The sequence below is a fragment of the Stigmatopora nigra genome, chromosome 19 (assembly GCF_051989575.1).
Source record: "Stigmatopora nigra isolate UIUO_SnigA chromosome 19, RoL_Snig_1.1, whole genome shotgun sequence".
In the NCBI taxonomy this organism is placed as follows: Eukaryota; Metazoa; Chordata; class Actinopteri; order Syngnathiformes; family Syngnathidae; genus Stigmatopora; species Stigmatopora nigra.
Genome location: NC_135526.1, coordinates 5,238,705 through 5,252,476, shown reverse-complemented (window position 1 = coordinate 5,252,476; position 13,772 = coordinate 5,238,705). Strand labels below are relative to the sequence as shown.

At 40.5% G+C, this 13,772-nt stretch overlaps 2 protein-coding genes across 2 annotated transcripts; both read left to right on the top strand.

Annotated features, from left to right (window-relative positions):
- The first annotated feature begins 383 nt into the window (after positions 1 to 383).
- On the top strand, positions 384 to 8,134 carry vamp2 (vesicle-associated membrane protein 2). Its single transcript, XM_077740019.1, has 5 exons — positions 384 to 925; positions 3,116 to 3,218; positions 3,293 to 3,451; positions 3,567 to 3,618; positions 3,951 to 8,134. Coding segments are annotated over exons 1-5 (333 nt in total). The 5' UTR covers positions 384 to 923; the 3' UTR covers positions 3,968 to 8,134.
- Positions 8,135 to 10,158: 2,024 nt separating this feature from the next.
- pcolcea (procollagen C-endopeptidase enhancer a) lies at positions 10,159 to 13,746 on the top strand. The gene is made up of 9 exons (XM_077740018.1): positions 10,159 to 10,324; positions 11,234 to 11,342; positions 11,417 to 11,675; positions 11,768 to 11,892; positions 12,431 to 12,567; positions 12,644 to 12,966; positions 13,037 to 13,114; positions 13,212 to 13,382; positions 13,454 to 13,746. Exons 1-9 carry the CDS (start codon positions 10,236 to 10,238, stop codon positions 13,582 to 13,584), a joined length of 1,422 nt encoding a protein of 473 aa, XP_077596144.1. The 5' UTR covers positions 10,159 to 10,235; the 3' UTR covers positions 13,585 to 13,746.
- Positions 13,747 to 13,772: the final 26 nt, after the last annotated feature.

Sequence of the window (13,772 nt, the reverse complement as noted above, 5' to 3'; positions counted from 1 at the left end):
AAAAACATGGATGGGAATGGACTGGGAATGTGTGAATGATTCTGGGTGTACTCTCCCTGTCTGTCCATAGATAGCTGAGATAAGCTTCAGCACCCTCGTGCTATGTGAGCATAATCAGCTGAATGAACTTCAGTGTGCGGCACGGTGTCTTAAGTGGTTAACTTGTCGGCCTCGCAGCTCTATGCTCCTGGGTTCAAATCCAGGTCAGGCCACCGGTGTGGATTTTGCATGTTCTCCTGGTCTGGGTTTTCTCCAGGTACTACAGGCTCCTCTCAGGTATGGTTGTGAGTATAAATGGTTGTCCCTCTGCTACCAACTGTCTCTATGATAGTGGCCACGCCCCCTCACGTCGACAAACGCCATTTTGTTGACAGCTCCCGAGACGATCAAAATAAACTTCTTTTTTACCCGATCTGGCAATCCAGCTACAATTTTGACACTCGACACCCTGATGGAGGGAAACGCCCACTATTATCATTGACACCAATCCTTGAAAACTACCTTGAATCGAGTTAAAATAAAATAAAATAAAACAACGCTCCTTAGATGTCACCCATTTTAACCCGAGACTCGACGCGATTGACGTCACCCAGCCATCTTTGTCCAGCTAATCCAAACTGTTAGTTAAACCTTCATTTAAGGGCTCGATCTCTCGTCAGTTTCACGAACCGCCAGTTACGGATAGGAAAGCGACTATTGGAATAGTTTTAAGTGCGCCTATTTTGCCAGCCGATCCAAAGCCAAAAACAGTGCCCCTCCTCGGCTATATAGGCAGGGAAACGCCAGGCTAAGCATCCAAAGGGTGCCAGAGGCTAGAGAAGGACGCAGAAGGCAATCCACATCCATCTGCCAGCCACTTAGTGCACGCTAACATTTCCAGCCCGGATTTCCTCACCGCTGCCTAGCCAACACTACCACAAAAAATGTAAGTATCCCATCTTTTCATGGTGGATTGACGTCCACGATTGAGGGTTTAAAAAAAAGAAGGACCCTGGTGAGCGCCTAAATGACAGACAGTTCTTTTCCCTTGGTTTATTGGTAAATCGAAATAATGGCTCCATCGAACCTTGAATCGTTGGAATATGCGATCGATCGGGTGTTTTTTTTAACGATTTGGAAGGGAAAAGACGAGGATTGTTTATCTCGTGCCTCTTTTTTTAACGCGTCTCGTGCCGCTAGCTGCAGCCATCGCAACACGCACGTATTTTTTTCCAGTTTGGACCGGTTCTGTTGGAAAGGACATCATTTTTATCATTACACAAACGACGATTATTTATCACTAGGGCCCCGTTCCTTAGAAATAGAATATTCTAGTTATGTCCAAAAGGTATCCAGGGGTAATTTGGTGTGCGTGCGTGCGTGCGGGCGAGCGTGCGCGCGCGCGTGACGATGGAGCTATTTCTAGAAACATCAAGGGCATATACTGTATGGTGAATATGGACTCATTTTGACGGCAGAAACCACAATGTCAAATCGCACAGAGGATTCATTGACAAATGTAATACAAAGCGTAAAGGATATATTTTTAATTATTGTTATGATTAGCTATAAATTAGGCCCGGGCCTGGTTTACACGATTTGTTACAACCTGCAGCGGGGGGTGGGGATAGCCTAGCGTCTCTGTGGTTGATGGTTACACCAGGGTGGACAGCTATCATTTATTCTACACTTTAAATTATTAGAACGTTTCATCTTAAGTATTTTTTGGATGTTTTGGAGATGAAAGCTGTCTTAAGACTAAGATGTCAAGTGTTTGAGTTTGTGTAAATGGTAGGAAAACGTGCAATCTGAGAATGAATCGTTTTATTTCCATATAAAATAGAGTATCTGATGTCTCGGTTTGAAATTATCATCAAAAAATAGGGAAACTCCTCGCTAAGGCTGTCGCCAGCCATAGTCTTTGGAGGCCGTGAAACGTGATGTTTTACTGGATGCCATGTGACTACGGTTGTGGTTGGATGGAATTGAAAGAAATGCACGCATTAAGATTCGAGAGGTGACAATAGATGGGGAGCCGGCGGGTTGTTGCGTTTTGACTGGAGCTGTCCGGTGCTGAAATGTCTCTCTCCAGTACTGAAAGTCAGCTGAGGACCGCGTTTAGTTGCATCCACTGTATTGTAAAGTGGAATCTATCTATAGTATACGTTTGCAAGAGCCGTTCATTCGTTTAATGGAAATTTAATAAGACCTAACTATTTTTAAAAGGCCAGATGGAATATATTTAGCCATGACATTAACTGTTAATTGTATAGGGAGGAATGTGACATCTTCCCAGGGCAATGTGTAAGGGTGGTTGTTCTCAGAAATTTGGGGAATGAATCAAGAGTGTTATTGAAAAAGATATTAAATTATTATTAAAGCAGTTACACTGTGCACTCTCCCTGTTTTGTGTTCTTTGTATTTGGAGCATGTGCTGCTCCAGGTTAGTGGGTTTTGCACACACCAATGGAATTCAATACTAGACCTCGGCCATATGACCTAATTATTATTTTTTAAGAATTTTATCATTTTAAAAGTAAATGTATATGGAAACACGATGAATAATAAAAAAATAATATATGTTTTGATTAAAATCTGCTGTCCACATAAAGGCTATATTAGTAAATGTTAATATTTACTAATATTAATATTTACCTGGAATGCTATTTTTTTCCTATAGTGTTTTTAAAAATGCCAAATATTGAACAGTAGTAAATACAAAGTACTACTACAATAAACAAACACTCAAAATAATTTATGTAGTTATGGATTTCTAAATTTCATTTGTTAAAAAACTAAATACAAACAAATGAGACCCTTAAATCAACTACTACTATTCAATAGGATTTCATGTTGTTAAAGGATTAGTCATGCACGTTGGTGTTAAGGTGACCTTTATACACAGTTTAGTCTTGGAGTAGTGGGGAAGCTTTGTCATATCATGTATCTGTAATTAGGCATCACTGTCTGTCATCTAGCATGAGAAATTTACCATGATAAACACGCTCTGTTTAAAATGGGATTTGAATATGGAATCTTTTAGGTAGCTCTAATGCCGTCAATGGCAGAGTGAATATGGCATTCTTCTAAAGTGAGGTATAAAAATGCCTAACTTTGAGGAATTTTTCCTGATTAGGTCTGCCCCAGCTGGAGCCCCCGCACCCGAGGGAGGGAGTCAGGGTCCTCCCAACCTCACCAGTAACCGTCGTCTGCAGCAGACGCAGGCACAAGTGGACGAGGTAGGCTATCTTTTGAGCTTCGGGAATGGAAATGGTGGCATATTCCCTTTCATTTCTCATGTGTTTCTCTCTAGGTGGTGGACATTATGCGCGTCAACGTGGATAAGGTTCTGGAGCGCGATCAGAAACTGTCCGAGTTGGACGACAGGGCTGATGCGTTGCAGGCTGGGGCCTCTCAGTTTGAGACCAGTGCTGCTAAACTCAAGAATAAATACTGGTGGAAGAATGCTAAGGTTAGCGAAATTCATTAACTATCAAATAAAGCCTGCAATTTTAAGTATTCTCCTGTTAGTATGACCAATGTTGAATAAAAAAATAATGTATTTTTTTTTCATCTTCTGGCTACAGATGATGATTATCCTGGGCGTGATATGCGTGATTGTGCTCATTGTCATCATTGGTAAGAATTACTTTATTATTTACTCCTTTGCTATTGACGGTAGTGGACCTCCAATTCATGTGCACTGGGAGAGCTGGATAACCATTCAATGATTTGCTATTTTTTAATTTTTTTTTTAAACAGGGCTGAGTGATAGAACCTAAAAAAATCTCAATGCCATTGACGACGCTAGAAGTATGAATTCATTTTGACTAAACGTATTGCAAACTTAAAAAAGTCCTGCCCCTTTAAATCTATTTGATATGCATCATTGTCAATGCCAGGCAATACATTTGATCAATTTTCAGTAAAAGCAGAATAAAATCTAATTTCTCTCTTTTTTTTTTTTGCAGTGTACTTCAGCACTTAAGAAGATTCACTTCCTACCCCAGTCTAATCCCAACCAAACATTCTCGCTTCAGAAGGAACCCTTGAAATTCACCTCAAAAGGAATCACAGATAATGAGTTAGTGTATCTTACCTGATTTGGCTTCAATATAAACCCCCCCCCTTTCAGGGTCCTACGGCTCCCCTCGTTTTCCACGTCCTCTTCCGTTTCCGGAGCCCCCTTGTCAAAAATCTTTGTCCCGTGAGCGTGGGGGGCACCGCATCCGTCCGTCCCGTGTCCTCTCGGCTTCTCGAGCCTGCCATAACGAGAGCCAAACATGTGAAGGTGCAACAACAGAATAGGAAACAACGATTGGCAATGATAATTGTTCCATGACTGATCTATATCTAGTCATTTGTAGAGTTTTCTTCGGATATATGCTGTTTTGTAGGTGTGCGTGCGAGTGTGTGCATTTTGTATTTTTTAATTTTTGTATTCATTTTCTGTATGCTTCAGCGTCGACTACTGCCTATCGATCCGAGTACGTGCTACTACTACTATTACTACTACTTTGCATGTTCTAAACACCCCGTCCGTCCCCGGTTTACTCATTTTTGGCTGTAAATCTGCACAGTGGCAACAATCGGAATAAGCCACAGAAAGCGACGATGTTCTCTGAAAGTCTTTTGACCATACAATCTCCGACTTGGAGGGACTTGAGAGGTTTATTCAGGTTTAAGTTTGTGTTCACAGGTAGAGATTAACACAAAGAACGGCATGTATATGGTTCATCGGTCCCCGTGTAATCAGTCTTATGAAATCGGACCCTCACCAGCCCCCTTTAAAGTCGTTTCTGTCGCGTCCTCTGCTCTCCCTGGTGTGTGTGTGTCTTGCAGCATGCTTGAATGCCCAATCGTTTTAAAACTGCCATAGTACTGTTGGACCAATGTCTGTAGCTCTTTTTTTTCTTCTCCGTTATTTTTTTTTTTGGGAAATTACGTAGTGTCTTCTTTCGAAAACATTCCTTCATTGCAGTCTGGTGCAAATGCTCTTACTGTAGCACATGTAACTAGTTATATTTCAAGTATGAAACTTAATGCAGAAGTACGATATGTCGTTGAAACAACAGGAAAAAAAGGTTATTAGGTGTTTGTTTGTGTGCGTGTGTGTGTTTGGGATGAGGATGACATTTTTTGGGGGCGTGTTAATCATGGTAAACTACTACAAATGTGCAGGTTTCAGCTCTAAAGTGACACCATCAGAGATGAGAATTATTTTTTTCTTTTCCAAAGTCAAATTAGGATTTGGTACACTAAAAGTTTCTGGATCGGCGTTCAGTTGAAAAAAAAAATGCACAAATCGAGCTTGTTTTTGATGGCGTTGTCACACTGGGCTAAAACCAGACTGATAGAGAAGATTGTGTTGCCACACTTCTCCGACATTAAGAGCACATAAAACAGGTCCGCCTTATTTGCATTTAAAAAAAAATCCCTACAGTTCACAGAAGGGGAAGATTTGTCCCCAAAAAAAGTCAAAGCATTCCTTTTCAGTGTTCTAAGTGGTTCTAGGTATGCATCATTCAATGGGATAAGATTCTATTTTTTATTATAGTGTATTTTTGTGCAAAAACAGAAAGGTGAAGAGGAAATTTGCATCATTTAAATGCAAGTTCCTCTACTTCTATCTGTGTGATTTTTTTTGTTCTTCTTCTTCTCTTCGATATAATTCAGCCGTGTGCATTATACACTGCCAAGCAACAAACTGAGGGGGGAGCTTCTCTTCTTAATTGCAGTTCCCGCCGTCATTTTGTGTACAGTTGTAAAACAGTTAGCCTCTAGTCGTTTTGGTGCATTATAAGAAACCCTTCGGCTACTTCATGACTAACTGAGCAATAGGTACACTTGCTGTATTTTTAGCTTCATATAGTACCAAATCAATAGAAGAAAAAAAAAAAAAGCATTAGCTTTCAGTCTTTGTCATAACCTGCAATAGTTCCGAGTCAGTGTATTTATTAAGTGTACTTAGTAGCCTTGGGTTTTTCACCTTAGCCACCAACTATCAGCAACTTTGACTTGTTGGCAATTCAGAATCCATTTTGTGTGTATGTGCAGGTGCATCAATGTAGTGTGTGTGTGTGTGTTAGAATAGCTCTACCCCAAGAATATCCTCAGTTGATCCTGGCAGATTAGGCCACTTAAATCTCTTGAGTGAAGGTACGTTAGTTTCCTTGCCTGCTAGAGTACACAAGTATAGAGGCCATGTATCTGATCCAGCCCCTCCCCATGCTAACTAGACCCTAGAGGGCCTCAGTGGGTTCTGGTTTTTGTTCCAACCAATCCAGTGCTGACATTTTAACCATTCAGGTGTCTTCTGAAATAAGTAGCACCTGGTTGGTTATCTGATTACACTTGCAAAATGTATTCTATTGTTGAGTAGGAATGATAACCTAAACCCACTGCAACCCTTTGAGGACTAGTTTGATACTCCTGGACCTAGAAGTTTATCTACAATCAGAAGGAATGATGACCAAAGACTTCATTTCCAGGTTAACGATCGCCATCAAAAACAAGTAGAGAGGTGCTGGTTGACCCACATGATATATTACTTTTAAAACAAACATTAACCTTACAATCTTCAATGATATAATACCACAATTGCGTGTGTCTAACTTCTGATAATATAAAACTTAAAAGTACACATGCATTACTTCAGGATCCTTAAACAAATAATATAGCACAACCTTTGTTTTTGTTTTTAAATACCCATTTCTGTCTAAGTACAAAATTTGAGTGAGAACTATTGAACAAAAACAGCTTTGCTGTAAACAATTACCTGTTTTGAGAGGATGGAGGACTTGTATTGTTGGGGACACAAAAAAAAAAAGAAATATATCATTGTCTAAATCTGGCACATAATCTAAAATTTAGATTCTAAATCATTTGGTCACAGTGGCTTGCAGCTTTTCATTCCAAATGTTACAGAGACATTTTCCACTGGTGTATTAAATCTGTTGATTGCTGTTCAGGTGCTGCTGGTTTCAGAAGGAAGCTCATTGGTTGAAGTATCTGTTGCTTGGATACGTTAGGGAAAAAAACTGCACCCACTGTGACCCTTTGTGGAATAGTAGTTTGAACAACAATGTCAACAATGTGGCCCTTTTTAGCCTTTGTGATAAAGTGTCATGATAATACTGATTGGGGTAGGCAGGACACAACATGTGTGTTTTATTCCATAAATCCTGCTGTTGTCCTGTGATGACTCAACCAATTTGGTCACAATTGAAAAAAGAAAAAAAAATGAAGCGAGTGCTTTCTTTTCACGTTGCTTTATCTGTCCTGTGGGGAAAAAGTTGTGCATTTCTATTGGAAACCCTTTTGCCATTTTGGGTTTGTTGTCGTCAACCTTTTTTTGGGGGGAATCGCGTCTGTTCTTTACGTGAGAATATTGCCTGAAGACGTCCTTGTGAAATGTTCAGTTAAACTCAAATTCAAACTGTACTCAGCTCATTTGTGGGTGATTTTTAGGTAACCAGGTTTAAGCCTGGGAAGAAAAAAAAAACATGATGAGTACCCTTAAAATGTTGGTAACGTCACCCCCAAATGGGAGAAGTGTAGTATTAGGAGGGAACCTATTGAGTTTGTGAATGATCACTGGATGGCAAATGATATTCCACAAATGATATGTTATTTTCTATTTCCACTTTTTTTTTTTTTTGCATTGGATGGTTTCAAAATGTTTTGGATTTTTGTGTAAGCACTGATTGGTTTGAAGTAAAGAGGGCAGAGGTCAACAGGAAGGGGAAGTATTTTACCTTTGGTCATCCTGAAAGCTTTTTGCTGTTTACATCAAATTTGGTTTTCTTTTTATTTTAAGGGAATATATTTTTGTTTCTCGATGGGACTGGATGTTTTGGTGTGAAATTGCCCCTGTTGGTCCAGTCTTACTGGAGGGAATGGATTGGAGGATCATGGGCAATGGCTTTTTAGCTTTATTTCTGAATTTTTTGATGTGTGGTTTAGCTTTTATTTATTCAAAAAATTGTATTGTGCTGTCATTTAATATTGGATGGGACATTAAATAAGGTTGGCTCAATGTAAAGGAGAGGAAACTGAATGGAAAACTAAATTGTATAAAATAATTGTAGTGTAAATCTATCAATGTCTTATTATATTGATGAACATCATAAAATATATGTATATTGGAAAACTGTGTTCTGTGTGTGTATGTTTACCTGAAAAGGGTTGCTTTTTAATGTAATTTATTGGAAAGATCAAAAATGCATGTACATTTCAAATACTGTAGTAGTAGTAGTTCTTGATCTTTACCACCAGATGTCAGTTTGAGTGGGTTTGAAATGTTTGGAATCGTGCACAGGATGAACAGTTTGGATGGAAGAATAATAACAAAAACAAATAGACAATAGATTTCCTGTTTTCTTGTAGTAATGAGTCGAAACAATTGTTTTGTAGAGGAATTCATAGTGCAGGTAATGAGTTTACCACCAATTCATTTGAAATGGCAAGTTTGGCAGTGGATAAACAAATGCTTACAGTTTCCTGCCAACCCTCCTGGGTCAAAAGGATTGGACGTCTATCACTATTCATGGGTGATGAGGGTGAGTTCAGGTGATCTGCATCAAGTCAGGAAAAAGCAGATTTTACTCTTGAGTATCTACTTGGATCTGTTTAATTAACTGTTTTGTTTCTTTTCCAGTATCTTATCATTTTCCTGACATAAGTAGTCAACTCCAAGGGGATTTCTCAACATTATTTTCAAGTTCCCACTCCACCATCATCCACATTAAGCTTCTGCTTTTTTCAAATTGATCAAACTGGCCTACTGTAAAGGCCTCCAAAAAAAGAGAGAATAGTATTTGATTTGTTTTTCCTCGACAGAGAACAGATGGGTATCCCAGACAATTATTCTCTCAACCCTATAATTCTTTTAGCTAGTACAAGTGATTTCACTTTTCCAAAAATCCTTTCTTCAACTTTGTTTTTCACTTCCCCTTCCCCCCACGTTGCGATTTCCTGTGACTCTTGGATAAATGAAAGTACGTCCATCACGCGGACCTGTCTTAGCCAAGTGTAATACGAGGTCAGCACAACTCCCACCCCCCATAAACTTGCGAGTTCTAGCAGTGATCGCACACTGTGATGCCATCACCACTGCATTCCTGCCTTTTGCTGTCTCTTATCAGACTCTCATTTTAAAGGCAAACAACACAGAAAACCTCTTTCATCTTCCTTTTGGCAGTAAAAAAAACGTTTGGAAAATGAAACATTTCAATCCGAGGGAGGGGGGGGGGGGGTGAAGAAACATGCCACATGTAACTGGAGACACCGACCGACTCTGACTATGTGGAAATGGTGCCGTGCATTTTGATTGGCTGTCCGCCCCGGTTGTTTCAGGCTCTGATCAAGCGGTTGTAGGTCATCAGTGCATGAAAGTGTCTGGTTTTATAGCCAGAGCTTTCCCTACTGGAGGCCTCAACCGTGTCGGCCGGAGGGTTGACTCATTGGCGAGAAGTCTGTCCATGGTGTCTTGGGTGAACTAGACGCCCTCTGGTTGTTATTCTGTGTAGATTCAAAGGGTTTGGGGAGGTGGGCTGCAATCCTCGGCCTACAGAAAAAAAAATCAATGTCTTTTCAGTGGCGCTTGATTCAATTGGGCCAGCCCCGGGCTTTGCTTGCACCTGCTCAACCTGTAAATGGTGTCACTTTTTAGCAACACCCAAATATTAAATATTAATAAATAATTCCAAATATTGCAATTTAATATAAAAGATAAAATTTTCAAAATGTTGCTGCTACTTAAATGTATTTTTTTCTTTATCCACCGACAATCATCATGTTGTATTTTTTTAGCCTAAAATAATCTAAATTATTATTTCAACAGATACCTATGTAGTTAGGATTCTCCATTATATTAACTTTAACATATATTTGTTATTGGTTCTAATCCAATTAAAAAATTGCAAAAGAACGCGACTTGTTTGTGCACTCCTGCTACAAAGGGTTAAAAAAATGTCCGACAAACTCCCCCAAACCTGTGTTATTATGGCGAAACATCTGTCTCGTATTAGGGCCTTCCACTCACTGCCTCCCACTGCTTATCACCCCCGTCATGAGCTGTTTTAGCATCCCTCTTGTGCTCTTTATCCCTTTTTCGAAGTATCTAACCCCCCTTATCCTTTAGTTGCTCCGCCCAACCTCCTCCTTCTCCTCCTCCTCCTTCAGTCCAGCTCCTCAAACTCTGGTCTCATGCTGCAAACTCCCCTCTCACCAAATTGTAACTTAGCGAGAGCATCATGGTGTGTGTGGGCAATATGTGGGGGATCTCCTTGCTCCTGTGTCTGACTCTGTCTCAGATGGAGGCCCAGCAGACAAACTATACCAGGTGAGGTCTCACACACACACACACACACACACACACACACACACACACACACACACACACACACACACACACAAATACACACATTGTGGAGAAGGTGAGTTTGATGTTGGAGTTAATTCACTGTTTGTTGATGTTGTAGGTGAGATCTCTACAGTATGTATGCAGTATGTTGGACAATAATCTTTCTTGTCTCTTTAGTTTATTGGACTGGGCTTGGTATTTTTTTATTAGTATATATTTTTTATATTGTCGATAGTGGCTGAGTCACCAGATGTTTTCATTTCAAGCCGTGGGGTCTAATGCGAGAAAATTGGCTCCCGCTGTGGATGTTTTGGCTGAACTCAGCAGTCGTGTGTTTTTTGTGTCGCTTCCGCTAAACCCGAAATGATTCACCATAAAAGTGGGTGTGTTTTTGCTGGAAATATCACTCGGTTGCACAAGAGCCTGAAAAGTTTTGATACTCACTATTTTTTTTTCTAATTCTTTGGGGAAACAAATGATTTCGTTTACTAGCAACTCCTATTTTTCTTTTATTTTTTTAATTAGAATTTTTATTTGTCTATCAATAGATGTCCTTCCAATCTATGTGAAATCATTATATTTCTCCTATAAATTAATAGATAATGAATTCATACCTAGCAGGCCTTCAAACCTCCTAGTCAGAATTGCTTGGGTTAAAAACTAGGTTCATTAATCTCTCTCTCGTTTGTTACTTTTTTCAATTCCTGGAATGTGCTGTTATCTGAAACGTACTTGGCGCAGGGAGCATATTATATTTCCCCCCTCTTGGAAAATTCCAAACTTTGCGCTTCCCAATGAAAGTTTCTGTAAACATTGCAAAACTCTGCCGCCAAGTTGACGCTCCGGTGCAATTCTGTTTTGAATACAGCACTCCCCACTTTATTGCAGGCCCGTCTTCCACTGCGGGGGATCGCTGGTGTCAGATTCTGGCTTTGTCGGCAGTGAGGGCTTCCCCACCCATTACAAACCAAACAGCAAATGCACCTGGGTCATCACGGTGGGTCACCTGACTGCAACAAGTCACCAAACATCACCTGACTGCTCCTTGTCATTTGTCTCTCTTGTTTTCAGGTCCCAGAAGATAAAGTGGTCATGCTCTCCTTCCGCATTTTTGACCTGGAGGCAGACTCGCAATGTCGGTACGACTACCTGGACGTTTACAACGGGAACTCCAACGCCGTGCAAAAACTGGGTCGTTTCTGTGGAACTTTTCGGCCTGGCACGCTTATTTCTACCACCAATACCATGATGCTAGAGATGGTGACTGATGAGGAGACCAATGCGAGAGGGTTTGTGGCCTATTTTAGTGGTGCCACGCCATATGCAGAAGGTAGGCCTCCGCTTTTCCACGCTCGGAAGTGATGGCGTCATTAGAAGACTAAGAAATAGTAATAATGTATAAATCTGCATTTATCTTTTTAGATCAGCAGTTCTGCGGAGGAAAGATGACCAAATCCCAGGGAGAGATCATGACCCCAAACTGGCCAAACAAAAAGTATCCAGCAGGAACCAGCTGTTCTTGGCTCATCACCGTTGAGCCTGATAAGGTACATAGTATAGTAAGGCTTTTTTTCTTACAAAAATGACATCGTATAGTAAGGCTTTTTTTCTTACAAAAACGACATAGTATAGTAAGGCTTTTTTTCTTACAAAAACGACATAGTATAGTAAGGCTTTTTTTCTTACAAAAACGACATAGTAGGCTTTTTTTCTTACAAAAACGACATAGTATAGTAAGGCTTTTTTTCTTACAAAAACGACATAGTATATAAGGCCTTTTTTTCTTACAAAAATGACATAGTATAGTAAGGCTTTTTTTCTTACAAAAACGACATAGTATAGTAAGGCTTTTTTTCTTACAAAAACGACATAGTATAGTAAGGCTTTTTTTCTTACAAAAACGACATAGTATAGTAAGGCTTTTTTCCTTACAAAACTACATAGAATAGTAAGGCTTTTTTTCTGACAAAAACGACATAGTATAGTAAGGCTTTTTTCTAACAAAAACAAAACTACATGCATAACATAAATTTCTTCAAAATGTTTCTCTTTTGCATGACCCCCCATTTCTTTTTTGGCTTGCAGGTAATCCAAGTTAAATTTGGCAAATTTGTCTTGGAAGCTGACAGCTACTGCCGCTTCGACTACGTGGCCTTCTTCAACGGTGGCGAAAAGGACGACTCGCGCCTGATTGGCAAATATTGCGGCGATCAAGCCCCGGCGTAGGAACAATTCATCTTAATTTTGTAAAATACCAGACTTAAGCACTCCCTAATTCTATTTTATTTTTCTACATAGGCCCATCCTAACCAGTGGCAACGTCCTCCTGGTCCAATTTGTGTCTGACCTCAGCGTGACCTCCGATGGTTTTATGGCCACATATACCAGCATTCCCCGCGGGACCGACGTATCTGTAGCGCCTGGTTCCGGATCCGATACCAGGTCCGTTCCAGCCAAGCCCGCTGTCCGCGTGGTCCCCACCACGACAGTGCCTCCACCTGTCACCGCCAGAAAAAATGTCCCCCCTCCTGCGCCTGGACCAAATGAACGACCAGTCAGGCCCAATGGGAAAAAAGTAGTTACCACAGGCCAAGACAGAAGACCAAACGGAGGACGTCCTGGTAATATAATCATATGGTGCTTTTTTTTGAAGGCCTACTAAAGCAATTTTTGTTTTTATCCCCCAAACAGTTGCTCAGAATCCATTGTGTGCCAAAGAATGCAAAAGAAACGGAACAATCAAGGCCAGTTTCTGTGCCAGTGAATTTGGTGAGTCTACAAGAACAAAGAAATATGTTCAGCTAACTCGTTATTAGGATCACAATCAATGAGTCCAATGTTGCCTTCCATTTTTTTTCTTCTTCAGCGATAACTGGGAAGGTGACCTCCTTGGCCCCTGGACCCCAGGGTACTCTTCTCATTGGGGTAACCCTCATCAGGACTTACAAAGAAGGTCAACTCGCCATCGCGCAAGTGGGAGAAACCATGTCGGTTCGATTGGTGTCGCAATGCAGGAAGTGCCCATTGCTCCGCAGAGGTATGCACGCAGGTAATGTACACTCCATCACACTGGTTAACTCATCTGGTCCCTCCATTGGTTCGCCACAGGTTCTAACTACATCATCATGGGTCAAGTGAACGAGGACGGACGTGGTAGCCTCCAACCCGGTGCCTTCACGGCCCCCTACAAACCCCCGCATCACAAATTATTGACAAACATTAGCAAACAGCCTTGTTAACTCCATCCAAAAAAATCCATCAATATGATTACATCATGAATCCTTGTCTAAAATAGACACCAGATGGAAAACAAAACAGTAATGATGTAACCCCACTAAAGAAACACAAATCCTTAAACATTGTCTGTAATTTATAAATGAATAAAGGATTTTTATACCTCATTTGTTACTTCAGTCCAGTGACCTTT

Bases quoted from the DNA above. Each gene is read 5' to 3' on its own strand.
- vamp2 (XM_077740019.1), top strand. The intron at 3,219-3,292 runs GTAGGCTATCTT...GTTTCTCTCTAG, and splicing joins CGCAGGCACAAGTGGACGAG to GTGGTGGACATTATGCGCGT. The intron at 3,452-3,566 runs GTTAGCGAAATT...TTCTGGCTACAG, and splicing joins ACTGGTGGAAGAATGCTAAG to ATGATGATTATCCTGGGCGT.
- pcolcea (XM_077740018.1), top strand. From the start codon at position 10,236: ATGGTGTGTGTGGGCAATATGTGGGGGATCTCCTTGCTCCTGTGTCTG. The intron at 11,676-11,767 runs GTAGGCCTCCGC...TTATCTTTTTAG, and splicing joins TGCCACGCCATATGCAGAAG to ATCAGCAGTTCTGCGGAGGA. The intron at 11,893-12,430 runs GTACATAGTATA...TTTGGCTTGCAG, and splicing joins TCACCGTTGAGCCTGATAAG to GTAATCCAAGTTAAATTTGG.